Source organism: Rhyacophila brunnea, unplaced genomic scaffold, assembly GCF_057557595.1.
Source record: "Rhyacophila brunnea isolate RB1 unplaced genomic scaffold, BYU_Rbru_1.0 scaffold_3, whole genome shotgun sequence".
NCBI lineage: Eukaryota > Metazoa > Arthropoda > Insecta > Trichoptera > Rhyacophilidae > Rhyacophila > Rhyacophila brunnea.
The window spans coordinates 11184484-11210655 of NW_028232965.1; the positions used below are offsets into that span (position 1 = coordinate 11184484).

The 26172-nt window shown below is 32.8% G+C and overlaps 1 protein-coding gene across 1 annotated transcript in view; it reads left to right on the forward strand.

Annotated features, from left to right (window-relative positions):
• Window positions 1–26172, forward strand: part of LOC147067873 (uncharacterized) — a 204209-nt gene that overhangs the window by 158807 nt on the left and 19230 nt on the right. Inside the window, exon 3 of the mRNA XM_085952828.1 lies at window positions 5445–5511. Coding sequence (XP_085808954.1) covers window positions 5445–5511 — 67 coding nt within the window. The remainder of the gene's footprint in view (window positions 1–5444; window positions 5512–26172) is intronic.

A 26172-nucleotide genomic window follows, 5' to 3' on the forward strand; every position in this document is an offset into this window, starting at 1 on the left:
TCTTTAAATCAACCTCAATAGTATCCATAAAGACATTTAGAAAATAAACTATATTCGTCAGTGCATTTTTTCATGTGGACATCAACAAAATTGCATCAATAAAGTTGACGAGTAGCTATTGCTTTGGGACGAGCCCGCTAAGTAAAAATGATATAGAGGTATTTTACGAAATATAAGCAAATTTATTTTTATTTATAGCTTACAAAATAAATGAACATACGCAACGATGTATGTAATAAATTAACATTCAATGTTAACATAATAACTATGGTAAAGTTAACTAAGACACCCACGTAAATTATGTTAAAGAATTAATTATTTAATGACCATCAATCCATCAGATTGAAAGGTTTTTATGTAATAAATTATTATGAAGCTAAATAATGAAAATTCTTTTATTATTATTTTTATAATGAATTATTGTATTTGTTATGTTGTTAGTTTGAAAACCTATAGCAATGACCTCCATAGCTTTTTTTCAAAATATTGATGTTTACCCCAAAAGCGATGAGATATAAAATCTAACTATACAGAAGATTTATTCTATAAGAATTGTTATAAAAAATCCATGACCTTTCTAAGACAATAAAAAACACGTTACTCCACTCAAATCCACTATCCACTCTACCACTCACCATTATCCACTCAAAAAATAGTAAATATATATTTTACCCTATCATGCTGTGGTTAGTAGCAAAGCAGGTAGAAAATCGGTAGACTTCTCAGTCTGGTGAAATGACATTCGTCTTATTCCATGTCACTTAAGCAACAGGTAAAACAAATATTCTAATTCAGTTATTGACGTGAAAACATGAGTGTCGTCAATCTACTTTTTAAGATAATGGAACATCAACATTGCATCATCGTCGTTAGGTGAAGGTCCTAAATGGCCTAAATAATCGGGACTGGGTTGTTGAATACTACCAAGGGAGGGTCGCACTAGTATTGTTTATATAAATATATATTGTGAAATATTTGTATCTACTTATTCTATTTAATACTACATACGAAGTCGATAGCTTAAGGGTTTTAAAAAAAATAATGTAGCATTTGCCTGCATTGTTTGCATGTGGAGTGGGAAAGCTACATTTTAATTATTTGTAGTAATTTATAATAATAATATTCCACTTAATGTTATATTAATTCACTACGAAATAGTAATACCACACTACACTACATTACTACTCTCAAGGAAAAGTACCGGTCACACAGTATTCGTTAATTCTTTATTGTATTAATATAATATGTTATATGGCTCTTACAGCTAACTATTAAATTAGAGCTTTTTCCCGAGGAAAACAAATTGTATGTGATTAATAATTTAATTGGACGTAGTTTTAAAAAGTCAGTTTCAATTCCAGCAATACGTTATTCATACAGAAATAACTCCCGCCCCGAGCAAATTATTATATTGAACAATTGAAATTCCGATGTATGATTTATGCATACAAATAATAAGCCATGCATTTCCATTTGTGGTTTGTTGTTGGTTGTTGGGTGTCTTGCAACCACGCTGCCCACAGCTTTCTGCATTGGCGGCTTATTACTCACGATTACACGTGTGCTGCGAACATACTACGCTGTGAGTAATTAATTACACTACCCGCGAACTTGTGTGACTTGCAGCTCATATGACGTATGACAACAGGTGGCAAACCAATAATATCCGGTGGTTGAAGTTAGTTCAACTTTCATGGAAAAGGATCCATATATTACTTATTATTTAGTTTTTCCTGACTATATATAATTAACTTACTGTCAGTTCTGTCAGTTGTGTCAATACTACACGCCCTGTTAAGCATCAACGTGACGTTTCCATTACAATACAGTAACTAAATATTAATATTATTCATCATTAACCAGGATCAATTCAGCAGTGGATTGATCCTGCCTCTAATCATATCAACCGATATATCAATAGTTTTTCGTTGCAACGCCGAAGTGATAAAACCGGTAATCGTATGTTTTTTTTAAGTGTATTTATTTACCTATCTAGCTTCCAATATTACCTAGGATAATAAAAACTCCGTGATAATATACAGCAGCTAATCGAATATACCTACTACAAAATAAATACTTTTTTATCATTATCAGCCTGGATCAATCCACCGCTGGATGAAGATATTTGAAAGCTGATTTCATTCCCCCGTCCTTGTGTTGCGTTTCCAAGTAGTTCTACTAAACTTTACTGTTTTATAAATTTTACATAGATCTATGATTTAGACTTTTCTACTGCTTGCGTACAACAAGAAAACATGTTTATCCAGCGATTTTCTCATCTTCGATATATTATGTTCCTCCATTATAAATGTGATTTTACCTGGAAAAACCCCTTGTGTGTTTATCATATATAATTGTTGTATTATTGTCCTGGCACGTAATGCCCAACACGCACCTATCCATTTATGACAGTACCCACACTGATAAGTGATAACCTAATCATTCTCAATGTCAATCCAAATAATCTTAATATGTTTTGCAGCGTTTGTGATGAATTGCTTTACCTATCTTTAAAGATCTTTATTCAAAAAAATCTCGCGTCTTGATATTTTTATAATATTCCATAATATGAATTAATTTAAGTGACCCAAGCTTTGCCTTTTAACTGTTCATGCTCTATGTAACTGTTAAATAAAAAAAAAGTTACAACATCTTAAAAAATACATTATCTTTATTAATAAATAATTGTCGATGTATTGAACAATTTTAATATAACCATGTAGTTTAGAGCGTACCATTAATTAAATTAATATATTTGTTAAGCTATTTCTCGTAAACAGTCTCGTTATCTCGTATAATATATTATAATATACATATTATAATTATGCATGAGATTTTGAAAAACATGCAATAATAATATATTCTCCATTGTTTCAATTATTTTTTGTAATATTAACATGGTCAAAAATGTAAATATTTATACTAGTATCGACTTTCTGACATTACTTTATCGTAATAAACTAATAATATATTTGCATATCTCCTTTTAAGTTAGCACAGGTGTAGGTAACAAAATGATTTAAATATGTACTTAAAATATGAATACCATAATTGAAAAGTTGCTAAATAGCATGAGATTGCAGTTTATTTCATAACAAATATCAAAAAACTGGCATATTGAAACAATCGCTGATTTCTCCCACTATTTGGGAGGCGTTCATTATTAATTTTAACTTTTTTAACTATTTGCATCCATGTTCCGCTATCATTTGCGGTATTTTGCGACAATCAAGTGTCACAAAAAACGTTTTACGGTCGATCACAATAATTATTATTACCAGAGACATGTACATAATCAGTTACGCACGAATACCAATCCCCCCAGAAAATCTTGAATATTTCACATAACATTATTGTTAAAACTAGATACTTAGTTATTCACATCATAAGCGTTATATTATTTATTTTATTTTTTAGAGGTGATATCTGGTACTAATAGGTATACCTAGTAATGATTTAGTTTCTTATTTATTCTATTTTTAAAATGCAACATTTTTTATAATTTCGACCACACTTAATGAAATAATTGAAAAATCTGTATTCAGAAATGTTAAAGAATTCATATAGGCAGACGCTAAATTAAGTGAAGCTGAAAAAGTGTTGCAATATTTCCGAGATTTTTTTGAAAGACTACAGGGCGATAACCATGTTCAACTAAATTGCTTCGGGTGTTGATATATTCCACTTGCGTGAGAGTGAGTTTAGGTTAGAGACGATATTTTATAAATTCTTAAAATAGGGTCTCTTTAACAAACTCGGTGTACTTCTTTGAACTTCTATATATGTATAATTGTATTTTCACTACTTTTGTATGTCTATATTATGTTCTCTTTTTATATTTTCATTTTTATCCCTTTTATTAGGTACTTTTCTTTTTCTTTCTTCTTTATAACAATGTTTCATGTCATGTTGTGAATGTCTTAAACTTATAATTTATTATAATTATGTCCACAATATGTTGAAAAAATAAAAAAATTGAAAATATTAATTTAAATAAAAACGTATAACAACATACCACTACAGTTCAGAATAATATTATTTAATATTCACAAAAATTCAAATAAAAGTATTTTAGTAAGTCATCAAATTAAAACATTATAAAATCTTGTTTATTTACCACCGCAAACCCGAAGAATAATACAGTTAATAATCCAAACGAAATGTGAAAATCTGCTTTTATTAGCCCTCATCGACCCTAATTGATAATATGTGTCAAAAACGTATAAGGCTATATCAAGCATTTACAAAAGGTGCATTCATAAAATGTTAGGAATCACTGCTCTAAGTTGTTAATCACAATATAGCAAGTGCTATTATCGTAGAATATATTAGTATGTAGGTACTTATCGTAGTTCATATTGGATTATGCGATTGCTAGAATAAGCCAGTTGGCGCCGTTAGGAACTGTGCTTTAAAGGTGCTTTATTATATTTTGTCGGAATGCAAAGGTTAAACATGACAGCAGCTTGTTACATTTCCATTTGTCATACTTACCGGAGCAATCATTGTAAATGCCTAATCCGGTTGTCAATGTCAGGTTAAACTTCAAATCGAAACAATTCGTTTTGTACTGACAGAAAAAAATGACTATATCGTTAATAAAAATCTATCGAAAATTACTGGCAACATCACTTATCGAATTTCGATTATAATCAGACATCGTTCACTTTGTACGTTTTAATTTATTGAAAGACATGACAGGTTGTTTGTTACCGTAACACTGAGTGTAACAAATTATTACAATGGATTTAGCTGATTTTGATTTCCATAGTATGTTATTCTATATATTCAAATATTATTTTTATCCATAAAGTTGCTTTCATCGAATATTCTTAAATTCTTAAATTTGGTAAAATTTCAATTTTAATATTACTACGTAATATTATTAATATACATATATTATATTTAATTTATTTTAGCACTAAATACGACAGGTCAATTGGTCAAATGTAGTGTAGTGGTAGTATTGAAATTCTTATAGAAATACTTAAGACTTTTTGAAAATCACGTAGGTATTTCATATTATATTGTGACCTCGCCGGGATTTCAATCCGGTGTGTTACGCATTGAACTACATAGACTACTATATTAAATTGATAACAAATTGTCTGTCACTTAAACATGCTGTAATAATGGATTAAATAATTATGTATAATAACTATTTTGGTTCTTAAAGCTGTTTGAATCAAAATCGTTTACAAGAAAATAGCAACTTTTCCACATCGAAATTACATTTTAAACTTTTTAATCTGTAACAATGAATTTAACTAATTGTGATTTCTATAATATTATAGTATGTACCTATTCAATATGTTTATGTGTATTCATAAATTTATGTTATGTGTAAAACCGTGCATGTCCAATAATAATATATTAAAATGTTTATGTACTTGCTAACTTATAAAATGCTTGACAATAATTTGGTTTTCATTTATTTTTTCTAGATGCGACGGAAGGAAGCCAACCTAGGAATGAAAATTCTTGGCCCGCGTGTAATGTCGGCATTACAAGGTAAGGAAAGCGATGAGTTTTTTCTATCAATAATTAATGTTTATATTATGTAGGTAGGTTCATCATACTCATGTTTTCTCAATTCAATACAAACACAATACAACGTACCTACTGTTTTTTGAATTTACATCTTTTGGCGCATTTGGGAACTCAGATCTGAGTGTATTTTTGGCGTGCGACATGTAACACATAATTTATGTTTTCACACGAAAAAAACGCAATCGATTGGATTCGAACCACCGATTGTTCGGTTATCAGCCGAACGCACTACCTTTACGCCACATTATGATACTGCAATCGTGACGATTATACAGTATACTATTATAGTTTAGAATTGTTCCGTTGCCTGGACAGCGAATTTATTATTGTCGGCCATTTGCAATTCCTTACGTAAACAAACGATTAAACGTCAGATTGATAGTTGGTACTTTCAAAATAAAAACAACGAGAAACCATTATATAATTTAGTAATATAAGTTAAAGTGTATATAAATAAGCCAACTGCGTTCCAATACGCGGTCCTTTTTCTTGAGTGTGTAATTTAACAAGATAATTAAGAGCTAGTCAAAGAATCTAGTTTATCACAAGTTTTGTTTTTATTTTGTTACGCCAAAGAAGTATAACTTCTAACGCGCGTACATAAGTACACACACCGATTTTGCCTATTTCGCGTAATTCACCATTTCCGCTCACCGTATGGACCGTTAAAGTGCCCACCACCACCCGTCATATATGCACAACCGTGGATATGCACGGCCGCTTTCTATGACGCTTTAAACGTGTCTGAAAGAAGTGATTTTAAGTGCTCATTCCGTCCCGAGACGGAGCCGCACGGGACTGATGCTGCAACCATGCACCGTAGTGCTGAAAGAAGAAAGTTAAGAAAGAAAATGTTTGTTTTTGGACTGGCTCTGCTGTCCGCTGACGTTAAGCGCTTTGTGTACCCGCATACTGAGTGTCACGAATTGAAATGGATGAGTCTACAGAAGAGTCGGGACTATCCCGCTCCCCATACGACGCTGCAAATTTCTCAAATGCCGCAAAGTTGGCCTCGGTTGCTACCAGATCTCCATGACCAATTGGGCCCGTGTGAGGACGGACCCTGGCAAACAGCTCCGCTCGTTCGAATTCCATAAGCGGGCAATCCCAGAGGATGTGTTCAACATCTTGGTGGTCATGCCCGCAGGTACAACCCGGCCCATCTACTATCAAGCCAAACTCGTGGAGTCTGGCGGCGAAGTTGCCATGGCCGGTGAGGAACTGGCTAATCCAGTGCGAAGGTTGGAGTCTTCTAGTTTGGTGCCTGCAGAATACGTCTGGAAAAAAACGGTAAGTGTGCCGCCCCTTGGGGGAGGCGGTCCACCTCGCCTGCCATGCCGCAAATGCGGTCTTGTACACAATGTCACTTACAGTCTTCCTGTAAGGAACGTCCTCGGATCTCTGCGGTGGTGTCAGATGGACACCGGCGAGTATTGTGCTGATCCCTCTCAAGAGGAGGGTAATCGATCCTCTGACTTGGACGTGCAGATCGAGGGGTAGCACCCCCGCGAGTACGGCAAGCGCGTCAGTAGAAGTTGTGCGGTAGGCTTTGGTAAGCGAGATCAGCGCAAGTCGCTGCCCGCTTAATAGTGCGCGTCTCACGAGAGTTAAGGAGTTTACTCGAGAATGCCAAATGCTGGAGGCGTAACCGGCAATTCCCATGAAAATTGCGCCGTATGCAACCTTAAGGGCTCTAGGCTTAAGTCCCCAATTGCTGCCCGCCATTCGGGCCATTCTCTGATAGGCCGAATTGGCCTTAGAGACGGCCGTCTTGGCGTGGTGAACGAAAGACAGCTTGTCATCAAGAATTACTCCCAGATACGTAACCCTTTCGGAGAAACGCACTGAGGTCTGGCCAAAACGAACCGTGGGCGGCCGTCGAGTTATGTTGACCCGAGAACTACCCCTGAGGAGGACAGCTTCCGTTTTGCTCGGGGCAAAGGTCAGCTTGTTCAGCAACCCCCAATTAAGGATTCTGCCCAAGGCGTCCGTGGCTGCACGCTCAAGTGCCGGTCGGCTGGTCGCCCCAACAAGCAGGAGCAAGTCGTCGGCGTACGCAACGAGCGTGCAGCCCGGAGGCAGTGGCAGAGACAGAACGTCGTCAAACAGAATGTTCCACAGAAGGGGTCCCAGGACGGAGCCCTGGGGACACCCCATGGTGGTCCTCCTGTGAATCAGGCTGGGGCCGGAGTCGTAGGTTATCTCCCTATTGCTGAAGTAGCTTTGAACTAAGGCAAAGAGGTCCCCGGGGATCTGTTTCAGCCTAAGCTTTGCCAGAACCAAGGGCCACCACGCAGTATCAAACGCGACCATAATAATATGAAGATCTATTTCTGTTATTTGCTATATAACAGCGGTATCAAACCTAGTATGCGTGTGCCATCTACGGACACACGCAGGCATTCTGCAGGTACACGAAAGAACTGTATATAAGTGGAATCGAAAAAAATCTAAAAAAAAAACTCTCGAAATGAATTATGATGGGATTTTCTTCTTTTGGAAAGAAGAACGTTGTTCACTATTTTCCCAATATTATCCATATACACACAATCCAATATTACATAATAGTTAATTTAAAGCATCACCACCGCTGCCCTAGATTCAAATATACATAGCTATCGCTCGAAAACCGTATATAAGTATTATCATCTTCTTCTTATTGTGCCATCTCCTAGCGGAGGTCGGCCGCCATCAAGGTGATTTTATCTTTGTCGTCTGCTACCCGGAATAGTTCAGTGGAGCTGCACTCGTACCAATCACGGAGGTTCTTAAGCCACGAAATGCGGCGCCGTCCTCTGCTACGTTTACCGTTGATCTTTCCTTGAATGACAAGTTGGGGAATGCTGTACTTTTGTCCTCTCATAATGTGGCCGAGGTACTGTAGTTTCCTGGTTTTGATACTACGTAGAACTTCTCGGTCCTTCCTCATTCTATTGAGAACTTTAACATTTGTCACCCGGTCAGTCCAAGGAATTTTGAGGATGCGTCTATACAGCCACATCTCGAAAGCTTCAAATCTCCGTGACATCTCTTGGTTTAGCGTCCATACTTCCATACCAAAGAAAAGAATTGAGAGAACATAACAACGTATCATACGCAGTATAAGTACGCATAAGTATTATCATATCACAGTGTTAATAACTTAAGTTTATACTTATATTTCGTGAGAAAAAATCTATAAGTCTGAACTCGAAAAATGTAAGACAAAACACTGCCATAATATACGATTTTACTTTGAATTACATTCGTACATTTGTTTTTTTTATACATCCACACAACTTACATTTCATATTATAATATATACACTCAAACATTTCAATTATTAAATAATTTGATGTGGTAAATTTATATTGCAAAAGCAATATATTTTAAATTGAATACTATTTAATATAAAATTACTATAACCTTAAGTGAGCTGGGTCAAAACAAAAGGTATCATCCAATCATTTTACTGACTGATAGATAAATGGCAATGCATGTTGAGAAACATTTATCAAAATACATGTTGTTTTTTATTCGCCTCAATAAACTTTGAAAAACATTTCTTTTTAATAATTGCACACGATTAACATTTCCATTTGCCTTTATACATTTCAATTTCAACATCGATTATTTATGATTTCGATTAATATTTTTTTCAATAATTCAGCTATTTATTATTTAAAATATTTTTTTAATTTAATATTTATTTATATATGTGGCAAACGACTTTCGGAAACATTAAACTGTCTAAATGATTTTTCTAAAATGGTGTGATTTAGTACAAATTATAATTGAGATATTTTAAAGTCAATGATGATGATTTTTTTATTATTTCGTCGATACATCATTCAAAGATGTAATGGAGTTTTTTGACAATTAATCAACTCGATAGTTCCTGCGGCTGAAGGTCATTTAAACGTGATATGGTTCCATAAAAAGTGGGATTCGAACCCACAGTGATCGCCTACAAAATAATGATTATATCGATATTTACGCCCATTACTCAAACAAAAATGCATCCTTCTTCCGACAACGTTAAGTATTAATTTTTCCATAAGATTATTTTAAGTACAAAAATGCCTAAATTTAATTTTACAATTAATGTGCAATATCTATCAACATCGACACATCTATTGTCATGTATAAAAGTTACACGTCTACATAGCAACCTATCAAAGTTTCACCAATTTCAAATCTTCAAATATAGCACAAAATAATATACAGACCTCTGAAGAATGGGATAGGGGAGCCACTGTCGAAAACTACCCAATCAAGACTCGTAACTGGATAAAATCTGACATTCGAATGACATTTTCAAAATGGCGTCTTATGGTAGTTCGTAGTTCTATTTTTGGCCATTCTATAGAAAAAAATTGTAGGTCTGTAATAATATATTTTACAATATTGACGTTTTGAAGACTAACAAAAAATCAGCTGTTTGGTTGTCAGCCATTTTCTTTGAGCGATATACCTACTTAAAAAATATGTAAAATTTTCCCGTATCGGTTAATTTAATACGACTAATTATAGCAATTACTTACTTATAATATTATATTATATAAAGTATTTCAAATGAATAATAATATTTATTAGTTTTTACTACATAATATTCATTGTTATAGATCTACCATCATAAATTGGCATTTCAGTGAGGGCGCTAGTATGACATTGAGAATATTACCATAACTAACAAAAAAATGGTAATTTATAATTTTTTATTGGTAGTAGATTTCTGTACAAATATTATGCAATCTATAATTCGAGAAACATGTTGTAAAATTAAATGGCATTCATTTGTAACAAATTTATCCTCGATAGACAATTTTAGTTTCAAATTCGATCGGCTCTCAACTTACGATGGTTTAGTTTTGTACCCTAAAGGTTTAAATAAACAGTACATCGTCGATCTCCATTGGAAAAAATAATTCTTACACTGGCAAGAATCGTTCTTGTCCGTAATGTCTTTCATAGTGATAAGATTATGCTTACCAATTTTTATTTTTGTTTTTACTAATATCATAAATATGTTTATATTAAATACGTATTTAAAATATGTCATGTTGTGTTGATTTGCTATAATTGCAAACTCAACTTCCGATGTCTTTTATTAGTTAACCTATATTCATTTTTGCTTATCAATTCTATGAATTGCCGAAAACAATATTCAGCTTTACTATTTATAAACTACATCAGGCAGTTTTTTGTATATATATTTACCATCATAATACCTAGTCAATTATAATGATAAATTAAATTATACGAAATTGAAATTGGATTCTATGGTATGATATCATCTTGACAAAATATTGCCACGTAATATCAAATCAAAAGTTGCTAGTTGCTCACTACTTTAGATTATTCAATATTAAATACTTATTTAGATACCAATTGTTTATTTTTATAGTCTTGATAATTGTACGACAAACGAGATAATTTGTGAAACTGAATATATTTAATATTGTATTGCATAATAATAGTACTGTATGTTATACGTAGGTTTTGTTACAAAATATAAGACCCGTTTATAGTAAATTACTATTATGCTTATTATGTATCGCAAATGCAAGCTTCACTTCACTCACGATGCATTACATCCACACTATTTAACAGGCGTGTATGTAAGTTATATAATATAATATAACCTAAGATCAGAGTGCAAATCCTGACCTCCTTTTGACTCTAATTCGACTGCGAGTAAAACTTTTGCAGCAGTCGTTGTGAAAAGCTACTAAATCATTTAATTGCTAGTAGTAAAACTTTATCGAAGTTTCCACCGAAAATTTTACCGATTTCATTAATATGCTGTCCTTGTTGGCGTCATATGAACCACCTATCGACATCCCCACAATCAGAGAATCTATGATGATTCGGCGCCGGGACAACTGGGCGCTACGTAATCGAATGAAATTCGAAAATAAGTAGACGTTCGTGAATTATAGGTAGGTACTTGTATTAACATATAATATATTGAATACCTACTGATATATTATTTAATACTTGGTGAGAGTTTAAATATTCACGCGTAAATTATGATTTAATTGTGCATATGTTTACGTTCTAACGCAAAGAAAGTACTTACTTTTATTTTTATACGAAGGATCAGGAATAATAATTATCAATCCGCAATAAAAAAGATTATGTTAAGAGCAAAATCAATTAAAACTGATACGTGGTACCTAGATAGAAACTTATCACACTTCCTCGTCTACTTTCTGTATCAAATCGTAAGGAACGTCTATTTATTTCATTATGAACGTTATTTCATTCAGCAGTGCGGCGCCCACTTGACTTGGTGTCCAGTTGTCCCAGTGACCAATCAGAAAAAAACGATAAACTGCTGGGTGATCCACTGCTGCCTGCCCAAACTATGTGCTATTCTCTCAATACTTTGATTTTGTTTCCATGTTTTCCGACGAACTGTGGCGATGTGATGCCCATTTGGTACTACTACATATGGCCCTGGTAGTCCGGTGCGTAAGACACTGGCATCTGATTTGGTTGTTCTGGATTCAATTCCCGTTGACTTCACAATAATTCATTTATGTGATTTTCTCAAAGCATCAGTGTTTATGTGATCATTTCACTTCTACTACCTATTGCAATACTCTGTTCCAATACTTCAACGTCATTGGACCGCATGGCTTGTTGTAGTGTTAAAAAAAGAACAATATAATAGCTGTTATTCTTCTTATCAAATTAAAAAATATGTAAGTTCAATAAAAATAATGTCATAAATTATTCGTTGAATAAAAAAAAATAGTTTCTTTAATTATTGTCGTTTTCTATCAACTCTTATTTTTGTAATTTCACCTATTTTTTCACATTCCATACCTTCTTTCTATTTTTTAAATAACTTCTTTTTTCAATGAAAAACCTGAAAATATGATGAGAATCGAACTCCACTCGACTTCATCGTCATCAACCAATCGTCATTCACGAGAGCATATTTTTGAAAACCTTTTGAGATATGCTTAATAGAAAAAAAATGCGAGACATTAATTTCACCGATATCATAAACATCGCCAATTCATAATGACTTTCTGAATAATTATAATAGCGAGTTATAATTGGATAAAATTAAATCGGAGCCTTCACTCATATATTATGCTGCTCCTTCATGGGGTGCGGATTTTAATCATACGAGTGTATATATAACAGATATTTACGAGAATCAGTAAATGTTAAGACTTTATACTTATTCAAAAAGTAATGTTCAATATTGCTTTCCATTTTCTGTTTCGTTTTGGTTCAATATAAATTAACAACCGTGTTATTGTTATGCCACACAGAGTGAGAACTTTTTCAATAATATGAAATTTCACAACTGCCATGTTTTTTCGAATACAATACCGATAAAATCTACCTGTTTCTTTCAATATTCCCAAATTGTCCAGCCGCTTAGAATGTTTCGTCAAAATTACCTTTCAAATTTAAATGGCAATTTGAATAATATCGGTAACATCTGCGAATTAATTCCAACTATTTATTTGCTAGGAGGTCGCCTTCCTAGAAATTGCGTCAGAACGCAACGAAAAGTTCGCAGTAAAAGTTCAGTCTGTATGTCGTGCAAAGCAACCGGAAACGATGTAGCATCTTCCATCATGAGAACAATCTCCATATATCTTCAAACATTATTATTATTACACTTACATTTACATTTACGGCAATTATAAGTGGCACATTGGAAGAGTCGGTTACGATTATTCCCAGTGATGTCATTCAACCGTGCGAGCCAGGTCTTAAAATGTTATATTATCTGTGTGCGATCCGTTTGTTAGTTTAGATAACATGAGATAAACTAATACCGCCCTATTCACCTCCAGCCACGGCGACATTATGCGCCCCCTTGACTATAGTAGGGCGGTATCTCAACGGTGGAGCACATTCACCAAAGACAAACAATACATTTTTGGTCTTTCTTATTATTACCCAGACTGGATCTAGATTCTAGACAATATTGTACTTCCCAGTTCTTAACCGGTCATAGTGGTTTCATCGCCAAACTCTCCGTCAGATTGGTATAATTTAACACCATACACGGTGATCTGCCGAGTCACAGGATACTAATCATATATCGGATTCCCTACGAAAATCATTCTCGATAGCTATGTTACTCAGGTTCAATCAACTGTAGCATGACTTGTATAATAATTACTAAATATTGTAACTAAAGATGTTAAATCTTCTTCCAATGAGCCTTGTGGAAATGTCATATCAAATACGCTAAAGAATGTTCCAGTTTCTTATAAATGCTATCTTTCCGTTATCCAGAGATAATTTTTTGCTGCAGTATTATTTTTCTTTTTAATACTACAATAAACCATGAGCCCCATTAATAGTAATGTGGTAATTTTGAAGCAGTGGTGTAGTATTAGCAGTAAAATAATCACATAAATACCGTATCCGGAAATTTGTACGTAAACAGTTCACCGCAGGACACTTATTCGTGCGCCGCAGTACGTGAAACATGAGTTTGTGTAACATTTAATCAAATGACGAGTTCTTCGTTGAACATTTCACCGTGGAGTATATTTGTACGTATGCTAACATGTGGAGATGTCTTTACTAGGTTAGGTTCGGTTAGGTTAGGTTAGGGTTAATCTAATTGGAACAGTACTATTTGCAAACTATCGCCGCATTTTGTAAGATACGTAAAAATGTATTCCACGGTGAAATGTTCAACGAAGAACTCGTCATTTGATAAAATGTTATACGAACTCATGTTTCACGTACTGCGGCGCACGAATAAGTGTCCCACGATGAACTACATACGTACAACTTACATGTAACCCATAAATACACAAGCCATGATAAAATCATTAAGGTGTATTGAGACCTCACCGGGAATCGATCCGAATATTGAAGAAAGGTTTCTTCGACATCTTTGTCTGCAACTAAGAATGTTGGAAATGCAGTGCTATTTTCTTCAATCGAATTTATTGTTAAAAATGAAAATGCGCATTTTTAATTATGATGCCTGAGTTATGCACGCCGAAATTGTTTGCTTATTATTTGAGTTAAAATAAAATGCGAGCCTGTTGTCAGAAAACTTGAATAAAATCACTGCTTGCACCTATTATTGGTAACTCTATCGTATTTACCATTTTGTTCAACATGGTTATCTTAAATAACATAAATTAGCATCTCTCGTGAATCAACAGTCAATTTAATGGAAACGCTGCTTCGTATAAATAATGGCCATATAATTCCTAATCTTCTTCTTTTGATTCATCTACAATTAAAGAAGATTGTAAGACTATGGTTTACATCGATCGTTTCCCGAACATCTTATTAACATTATAACTATGTAGATTACCGAGAGTAAACCCCTTATGGCCTAATCATTATATAATTTTATCTCCTAAGAGTCCTAAGTAGACTAGTATATGGATCTTCACATGTATGTTATTTGTATTAACAGTTTTTTTTATAATAAAGGGTTGTTAACATTTTGCTAAATCCAGTAGATCATTTTATTATATCGAATACACGTTGAAAAAACAAAATTCATTTGTTGCTAACTACATGACAAGCTCTTACATACAACCGAGCAGCAAACATATTAATTTTAAAATACATATATTTTTTTGCGAAAGCGACAATGAAATATAAAAAGTGTTCTTTTAAATATGTGCTACATTCGCGTGATATTTTCCCTCCTTCAGAAGGTTGCGCCACAGGCTCATGTAGCTGCTCAATCTTCTCATCATATTGCAGTCTTTTTCTACACAATTAATCCACCTCATTTGTAGTATGCCTCTACGTCACTTGCGATGAATTACTTACGTAGTCAGGATCATTGATGTATTTTCTATTTAATACACCATTACAAAGTAATATTTTGTTGTAATGGTGAATAATATATATTTTTTAATTGTTCATTAATCTTATGAGAAAAATCTTTCAAGTACGAGATTAAAAAAACGAAGAAAAAACGTGACTGTTGGTTCCTACATACATTTCAATATCAATAATTAGCAATCACATGTCAAATATAATCATGATTCTGACATAGTCAAATATTATAGCTTGACTAAATCGGCAGATAAGTTTAATTAGACAGACAAAAAAAAACTAAAAATGCATTCCAATATCATAAATCTTGACCAAATAATAAAAACGAAGGCTACCCACTTACAGATTAACTTTCACTAAAATTGCATTCAATTCAATACTTTAACATAATTAAATAATATATTTGTCACCTGTGTCAGCGTGTATTTGCATACACAGATATGATCGAATTGCTTTCGAAAAAAATTGCTTCGTAAAATAACATAATATCGAAGTATGTAAATTACTAATGCATGTTTGTTATATGAAACGACTATGAATAAAATATTTCATTCCTTATTGGTGAATTTTACGTACTTATCAAGCACTGACTTGACCTATTGGAGGATGGAAAGGATATAATAGTAGGTTGGTACCTACGTATATGTCACTAAACATAATTTAGAATGCATACTTCAAAAAACAGACTCATTACATAAAGAAATAATATACCTAACGGAAATTAAAGCCACAAAATGTCCCTCTGAGGCGGACGAAACCGGTCCTAATTTATTGATTAAAAGTTGAATAAGCACTACAAAAAAATTGCGTTTTATTAAATTAAACAACAAAGCCACAACTTTTGCAATCCGATCCATTTAATTTACCAATTAAGCTATCGATTCAATCACAAACCGTGTTAAAAAAAATCTATCATAATATTTACTTGTTAGATAGTTATTTAATAATTCTTTAATATTCATCTTTTGTAATTTCCAACCACTGTAGTAATAATTGGCACCGATTCATTAAGTTAATATGGCCTGTCTTATAAAATATAGAGTATATTATTTTACTATTTAAATGGCTAAGATTTACAAAACATCAAATTAGTGTTATGTACCATCTTATCATCATCTATCTGACTACGTACCCAACTGGAAAGAGCTCAAGCGAATAATTCACAAGAAATTCTCTATAATATATTTAATCAAGAGCAATATTATTTTACAAGGTTTTTATTGGCTCATATTCTTGTTTGTCCGGTGGTTGTTTGTCCAGTATAAATCTTGCAATCGATTTTTAACTAACTTCCCGACTAGCTAGACATTTGAAACTTTTAGAATATAATATATTATCAGAACACGATGTCAATGCATTATTTTAATACTTTTAGCCATCTTTAAGCAGAATTGAATTCATTTTCATTTAATTCTGTTCTGTATGGAAAGTTATTTCAGAAAAATCTGTAAAAAGTAAGAGATTATTATTGGTTGTTAAAGGGGTGGTCCTAGCAAACTAAATTATTAATATATACGTGCGTTACTATGGAAATTAAAATGAAATGTCAAAATGACATTTCAGTATTCTATGTGTGTTTGTTTGTTTGTTTTTTATTTACTTCATATCAAGTACAAGTTTGAGCATATTGAGCATAATAATTCAACAAAAAATTTAAAAACGTTGTATATAAAAAGTTATTTTTATTTTATAATTATTTAATTGTATGTTGTATGTGTACGCAATGTTTTATATTAAAATATACGTAATATACGTTTTATACTAAAAAATATGTAAATACGTAATTTTTAAATTCGCGGTTTTTGATTAGGATTTTATCTTTATTGAACGATTGGCGGCAATCAATTTATCGTGTATTTACCTTTAAAACACCGTGTGTGCGCGTGCGCAAGCGCACAGTTTAGGGAGACAATACTGGTCGCAATGACATTGATATAACCCTTTATAGGACAACTTTTTTTTCAAAGATATGTGCTTAATTATTTTTTTATGTACATTTTGATGAACAGAAAAAAAAAATTTGAAAAATATATATTCTTTTTCGTAATTATCGATTTACCAGCGGTCAGTTTTCTGACCAGTATCCATTTAGGTAAAAAAAATATTTGTTCTCGGATTTTTTTTAATAATAAAAACACAGGTTTTTTAGGAAAAAAATATAATTTCATTTATTTGTGTAACAATAATAATTACTTTATTAATTTTATAGAAGTTTCTCAAAGTAATAAACATTTCTAAGGCCTTGTTGGCTTTTTATTTTGTTCAGATAATTGGTACGGCATAAAACACGGTATGCAAAGGGATACTTTGCAATTTATTACTGAGCTTCGTATCACTTTCAGCGTAGTGCTGCAATAACCACATCTACGAAGTGTACATTTTTCAGGATAATGATTTGAATTGATATCGTCAGGAAATGGAGGTCGACCAAACCTTTTTCGTGAAGTAAAAGATCCTATCAGCTGATCAACCAACTTGTTTCAAAAGTGAAGATGTGTAATAGGTTTTTTTTTCATTATCCAATACAGCTTGATGTTCTGTAATTCCTTCAAATAATATCAGGAATGCGTCTTCACCCATGTCTTCAAGGTCTTTCGCACTAAATCTCCGCTTCTCCCATTTTCCATACTCGGACAATAAAAAAAATATGTTCTGCAATATAGGCTTCTACTAATTATAACATTCCATAACTATTTTATTTCATTCTGAGATATGTATTTCAAAAAATTATTACAGTTTGAATGAAAACAAAAACAATTATTTTTACCTGCGATTTTTATGGAAATCGTTTTTTCAAAGTATGACACATATCATCAAATAACTCGATAGCGACTCATTATCCACAAAAAATAACTAGTAGTTGTGAAAGTTCACTATATTGTTATATGAAATTAGATGTTTTGTGGTTTAGAAATTATTTTTAGTGTCTATATTATGTAAATCAAAAAGGGTCCAAATTATACAATTATAGGTTAGATTCTCGACATGCCACTCAATAATTTGATATTATTTTACTAACAATTTATAGGTGAAATACAAAAAACTATATATTTTTATGTATAGTATAAATGTACATACTTTGTTTTCAGTAAACAAGTCACAATTTTCGAAAAACAAGAACTTAAAAACACTGTTGTTGAAAAACTGGCAGCTATCATGTCGCTAAATGGACACCGGTCAGATAACTGACCGGGACACATTTTTCGTAATATGTGCAAACCTACTCAATATGTGCATTCTACTCAATATGTGCAAACTTCAGGGCGATTGGTCAGATTCAAGACCTCTGTGCGTTATCTGAGAATGATTAAAACCCATAAGGGTGATTATAACTTGTAAAATTATAGAAATATAGACCTTAATGTTGCCGGTCTCAAAACTATCCGTTTTTCGCTTATGACCTATAAAGGGATAATAGTTGTTTGCTTTAAAAAAATTACATGTTTTTCACAGAAAAAACATCGTCAGTCTTTCTAATATTGTTTTTTTTAATCTGTCCAGGAAAATTTCTACAAAAAACTTCTACCTTCAACTGATAGTTGAGCTTCACCGAAACTAATCTTTATGAATGTTCAAAAATGATCCGCGTGAATGGATCGTGGTAATATTCTCACATCAGATAAGCAGAGTGCACGCTGCGTGACATAATGCGCGATCATCATTGCGACATGCTCACCAGATGTACATGAAAAGAAATAGATAGTCCCATAGAACTTCAACACGTATTCAATACAAATGAATGATCAATTAACCACAATAGACTAACATGGAATCATTATGCAGCTCATCAATAACAATGATAAATTTCATATGCGATGAAATTGCTTTGTTAAAATTTGATGGAAGATTTTTTTCTAAAAATATTTCAACGCAAGTAAAACGAACCCCGAAATTTATTATTTAATTCTTACACATTTTAAACAAGTATTATTAATTACTTCACTGGGGCTTAATGCAAATTTATGTATTTGAATTCGGAGATGTGTAAATAAAAAAGTCACGATAATGAGCAAATAAACAACTCTCGTCTACAACAATGACGTATTCACAGTTGGTAAGCCACTGGTTTACGTGTAAATGTATCGTATTATTATTTAAAATGTTTACTGTAATAAACATACTTGTTCATTAATTTTAACATACGCCACTCCACGTTTATTTTCCTTTCTTCTTCATGACTGATGAGTGCGACCACTCAATACTCACAAATCAACGGTTTCCATTTTATTGTCTTCTCGCAACCTTATTATAAGCGGATACTAGAGACTCTTTAATGCTTATTTTTATCTGATTATCGCGTTACACAAGATCAGATTAATTACTTATAAAAATAGATAGTAATTATATTAATAAACTCCCGTAGCCTTTCGTTCCATTTTTAAAAAATCGAATAAATTATATTAAATATTTCACACTCTATTCTCTCTTCCTAACAGAGGAAGTGAAAATGATAAATAGTTGATCAATTATTGTTTTAGTATTTTATAGTACTTAATCTTGTATGGTAATTGTTTTTCGCAGGCTTTGCTGCCCCTTACTAATTTGGGTGCCCCTGTCATAAACCCGTTGGTTAATCCATGCTTGCAGGGTTATTCTACCATATCAGTTAACTCCAACATCAATAAAAAAAGTTATAGATATGCTGCATCGTATTCAAATAATTAATTATCCTGAGATGTCATGCATGATGTTTTTTTAACACGGCCTCTCATGACCGTGTTAACTGTTTTAAAGTGAGATATAGGAAGTAGTAAGACAATTACATATTGAGAATTGAGATGCAGCAATTTTGAAAATAAATACTAACATTACAACACTAGCACCTATAGTGTCGTTAAGTAGCACTGCAACATATTTTTTAAATATGTCATACTAAATGCATCCGATTAGAATCTCCAATAATTGGACTGTTACCAATTATGTATTATAGGTAACCGCCTTGTATACTGAATTTTCCCGAGTGATATCCGTGTTATTTTGGATCAATAAAAATAACGAAAAAGTGTAAACCATGTTAACTAGTTAGAATAGCCCTGATTCATAAGAATAAAAACAAACCTGTCCTATTAAAAATGTTGTAATAAACGTGTTCTCTCATAAAACAAACTAATTTTAGCCAGTAGATAATCTATGATCCCTTATTGAATGAGCAGACTTCATTCTTGTGGCAACTTTGATACAGTTTGAGTTTGATTGCGGGGTGAAGAAATCTAAAGTGAGTGGCATTAAATTTATTTGATGGTGTCTTATCAAACTATCACTTATGCAAATTATTTATCAGTCAGCATATTCATGACAAAGGAACTACGGCCATTAAAGATATATCGTGCCCAGATAAAATTAGTTCGTAGAAGAAAGGAGAAAATTACGAAACTTTTAGCTTGTTTCAAAAACAGTGTCTTTGTATTAAGTCAATTAAGGAACGTATTTTCCGAGTCACTTGATGTATACTGATATCAACAGAGTTTGGCGTGGAAAAAATGACAGTAAAAGAGCATCAAATGAATTTTTAGGTCCACTTATAAAAAATAGGCCCTTCTAAGAAAATGTATCGATACTCGTATTGATAATATTCGTATCGTGTCCGAAAAAAGTGGCAACACCGTTATTGTATCAAATTAAAAGTGTTAATATTTGAAGGTATGTATGGAAAGAAAATTACCGATGCCAAAACGAAAATATCGAACAGGAAACACTCCTGTGATAGGATGTAAGAAGGAAGTCTGAAGTGTGGAGAAAATGGGATAAACTTAAACACACGTGTTAAAGAATAATACTTATGTTATTTTCAATAATTAGGTACGTTTGTACCATAATATGCACTACAGTTGTTAAACTCGTCACATAAACGAAACGCGCATTAAATATTGGTGATATTTGAGGCCACTCAACGGATTTTACATTTCTTGCGTTTTATGACCTGATCGATAATAAACCAAAATTGGCTTCAAAGCTATTTTAAGATTTATGGCGACATATTTTCGCATTTATATTAAATTAATCTGTTCTACGGCTAATTTAGGTCTTTCATTAAACTCAAGTCAAAGCTCACTTGAGAACATGGCGATCTTGGGTATTTGCTCCTGAGACATTCTCAGGCGTAAACAACTGCTGATGCTTCACATCCAAACGTAGAGCGTCTTGATAGGCTCGATTAAGACCGAGTGTGGTGCTAGGCGTGTTGGTTTGGAGAGTCCGTGTTTGTGTTGTTCTGTGATATCAATCATCATGTAAATTGAAGTTATGTAAATTCAGTCAAAGCACATCTGAGTCCATGGTGACCTCAGTCTTGGGTAACTGCTCCTGAGCCATTCTCAGTCATAAAAAAAATGATGCTTTACACCAAACGTAGGGTCCCGTGTTATGCCCGATTAAGACCGGGTATGTTGCGGGACAGGTGTAGTTTGATAAGGCCACTAATTTCAATAATGTGATATCGATGAAAAACCATCGATATTTTAAATTAAGTAGCTACCTACCTACTAATGAATTTTCTCGTCTAATCTGTTCGGTGCTGTCAATATATTACTACGTTTTTATTAGTTCGTATTCTTGTTTATCCAGTACAATTGTTTTCTTGTTTGTCCAAGATTTGTATTGGACGATTGAAGATTGTTAACTAACTTCCCGACTAGCTAGATATTTGAAACTTTTAGATTATATCAGAACACGACGACAATGCATTCTTTTAATACTTTTAGCCATCTTTAAGCAGAATTGAATTAATTTTCAATTAATTCTGTTTTGTATGGAAAGTTATTTCGGAAAAAAATTGTAAAAAATAAAACACTATTATTGGTTGCTAAGGGGGTCTAGCAACTAAATTATTAATATATACGTGCGTTACTATGGAAATCAATATGAAATGTCAAAATGACATTTAAGTATTCTATATTTATTCAGTATTTCTATCAAGTACAAAAAAAGTATTTATTAATACATAGAATTGTCAAGTTTATATGATTCTACAGAAAATTTAAAAACGTGGTATATAAAAAGTTCTTTTTATCTTGTAATTATTCGTATTGGTTTTACTATCTACCCGATTATAATATATTATTTTGTTTTACTCAAATACTACTAATCTTTCTGAAATATTTACTAAAATTAATGCAATCAATTAATTAATTTACAAATAGGTTATAAAGATTATGATCATGTGAATGTTATAATAGGATCATGATCATAAAAATATACCTAAATGGTGTTCGATATTACGACAAAGGTCGCGGCTATATGAGATTTGTGCGCCTAGATAAGTGAATAATAATATCTCTAATTCATCAAAATTGAAGAATATTTGGTAATAATATTCACTAATCGCCGCATTCAGACGTTCAAACGCCGAGCCGAAATGTCAAAAGCGAAAGTGTTCGCCATCTTTGACCTATGGCCAGGCCGGCCAACCTATCAAACAGCGTACGTTGTGCATGGCGGTGGCTCTGCCTTTTAATGGCATCTTGAAAAAATGACACAGTTATTAACATAATTGGCTCAGTTATCTGACATTAATAAATGTTTTAGAAGAAATGTGCTCTATTAATAATATGTTAGCATGATTGGGAAACTTGAAATTGCTAAATGCTGCCTTTTAGTGAAAATATTATACTAATTATAATATGTTTCTCAATTACGGGTGAGTAATTGAGAACTAACAATAAATTTACTAAATTTATTTATAATGTTGTTAATAATACGGTCCATAAAATAGGGCAGGCCTGGCCTCTTTATGGTTCAAGAACCTATTAGTACTTAGTAGATTCTCAGCTCCTGGATACAGATTCACTACCCAGTTATGACTGCTCAAATAGGACTAGAGTTGGGTTTCGGGAATTTCCCGACGGGAATTCTCGAGAAATTTTCGAGATTTTCCATCCCGAATCTCGAGAATTGAAATTTTTAACATTTCGGGAAATCCCGGATCTCGGGATTTCTTTATTATCAAATATTAAATGAAAAAACGATTTTCTATATGAAAAAAGTGGACAGAAAACACAAAACATTCAAAGACTGATCGGGGCATTTAACACAATTAAGCCAACGTCGACTCGAAATGAGCGCAATTTTTGCAACATCAGGGAATTTTGAGTCTCAAAAACGTATGCGATTGTCAGACGCAGCGATTGACAGTCTGTGTTTTTTGAAATTCCATTTTAATAAGTAATGCTTTGAATTATTTTAGTTTTCCAACTTCTATTTTGTTCTTTTTGTTTCTTACATAAATAAAAAAACATATTTTTTTGGAATCTGTCTGTTTTTACACTGATTTTATGATTTTTACAGGTTTTTTGAATCTCCCGATATCTCGAGAATTCCCGAATCACGAGAATTGAAAATTTCGTCATTTCGGGAAATCCCGAATCTCGAAATTGAGATTTTCTAACTAGGACCACTGGTTAATAATTAATTGTCGCTTACTTGAGCCAAATCTCAGGGAACGGAAAAAAAAACCAAGAAACTATAGTGGAATAACTTTACCTTGAAATTGCTGATTGCGATTTCTTTTACTGCGTTCGAATTACATAATGTACATATAATTACCTGTTGTTGCCGTTATTATTTCAGACTGCTGTAGGTCTATTCTATACACAAGGCGGCTATCGACGGTAGTTTTTCATATTTATGTATTGATAAGCTTACCATACGTCTCGGTTCGATCGGAATTGTCCCGGTTTCACACATTCATGGTCTCGGCGTCCCGGCCGGTTTGGCATTTTATTCCGGCTGTAGTCATGAAAAGTTCGTTCCAACGAGAAGTACGATTGGTATAATAAATAAATAAAATATTTTAAATTTCTGCTGTATACATACTTCTAATAATAATTGTTGGTGGTTAAATTTGTTTCTTTGCCCTATACCCCGTTCCTGTCCTGGTTTAGAGTTTCATAATTATGTTAAGCATATGTATTAAGGAAATTAATTGTTACAATGAGTAAACCGAGAGTTAGAGCGAGATAGACAGTTTTGACAGTTTAGATGGCAAACTTATTGTAACAATTATAATATCTCAATACATAAATATACTAAACTACCGTCGATAGTCGCCGATAGCCGCCTTGTGTATAGAATAGATCCACTGAAGGCTGTCGCATCTTATTCTCTCGCTCGGCGTCGCTCTTACTACGTCATATTTTCTGTTGAATCAATCGAACTTCTCGCTTATGCGGTATGCTTATAAAAGTAATTTACATCGGTTAATTGGGACAGTAAATATAATATCACAATAAATATGGTTACACATGATCTCAAGAAAAAAATATGCACAGATAATTTAATATGATTTGATCTCATACAATTAAATTAGATGAAAAAGACAATAGTGACGATGATTCACCAATTTTTGTAACTAATAATAGCCGAATAGCAAAAAATATATAGCCGGGTTACTGCGGTATTTTATGTTGGAAGGCAATGAAGTGAGGCCCTACAGAAGTAGCACTGAATACGTGTGCTGATTTTTTGCAAATATACAAAAACAAAATGATTACACATTTATTATCCGCAGAAGAAATATATGCATTGATTAGTTATACGTGTAATTTGCGTTAATTGTCAGCCGCTTAATTGGGTCAACATTCCCTGGTTTTGATATATCCCAATTAGGAGGAATCGACGGTATATTATTCTATGAGACCGTTATAGCTGGAAATCGAGTTGCAAATGTGAAAGTATTCTAAGACATCACATTCATCTTTGCCCTTTATGTTATCCGCACATTGTGATGGCCGGACGTATCTTTACTGTCAGACTGATAACCCCCGCATAAAATTTCGTACCTAAACCATCTCTTTTGATGTCACATCAACTTGAATGGGATCAACATGATTTCTGTATTTTATTTTCAAGTTCATAAGGGGTAGAAAATACTTCTTCACGAAGATATTTTGTTGTAAAATTGTTTATCGTCCATGCATCTTAAATTTTAAAAGCATTTACAGTTATTGACATGTTAAAAAAATGAGACACCTGAAAGCTCTATGTGACTTTTTTTTATTAGGTACCCCTAATATTTTCCTGTTTATCCCTTTTGTTGTAATTTTCTCCTGTTCTCGACTGATGATTTAGTGTACACAATATTTATTATCATTGTGACATGACTAAACAACTCGTCGATTGAATCTGTTATATAATTACTATGTACATGTGTTTAATTTATATTCGACATTATTTACATACAGGTATAAATACGAAATACTGTTTAGTATTTTAAATAGTTTAGTATTGTTAAAATTAGGTAGCGTAATTTTTTTCTTTGTGATTAATTGAACACAGCAGCCTTACATAAAATTTTAAGTATGTACAACAGATATTTAGATACCTACTCATAATCACAATGTTGGTAGCCATTTTAACAATGTTAAAATGCCAAACCGTGAACTTTTGAATTGACATCATTCGAGTTTACATATTATTTATTTCAAGGAAGGCATGTCGCCGATACAATAAGCATCGAACGGACGTGACATAACGAATTCTTTGCCAAAATGATAATAATGATTTACCGAACACCAACTTATAAATATGTAAAAGGAGGGCGTAAAGAAACTACTCACTCAACGAAACAATGACGGAACTTCATTTGACATTAACAAACGAAGAAAAAAAATTATGCCCATGAAAAAACCCCGGCCCATCTGACGTGGCGTTTCAAGGTTGTATCAGTATCAATACGTAAATCAATACTACAATATTTTTTATACATGGCAACTAAAATTTACTTTTTCCCATAGGTAATATTCTAATGATATTTATTAATATTTATAAATATGTTATAATAGTTACAACATTGCTTGGGAAATACCTATGACATTAAAAATACTGATTTTAAATAACACAATACTCACA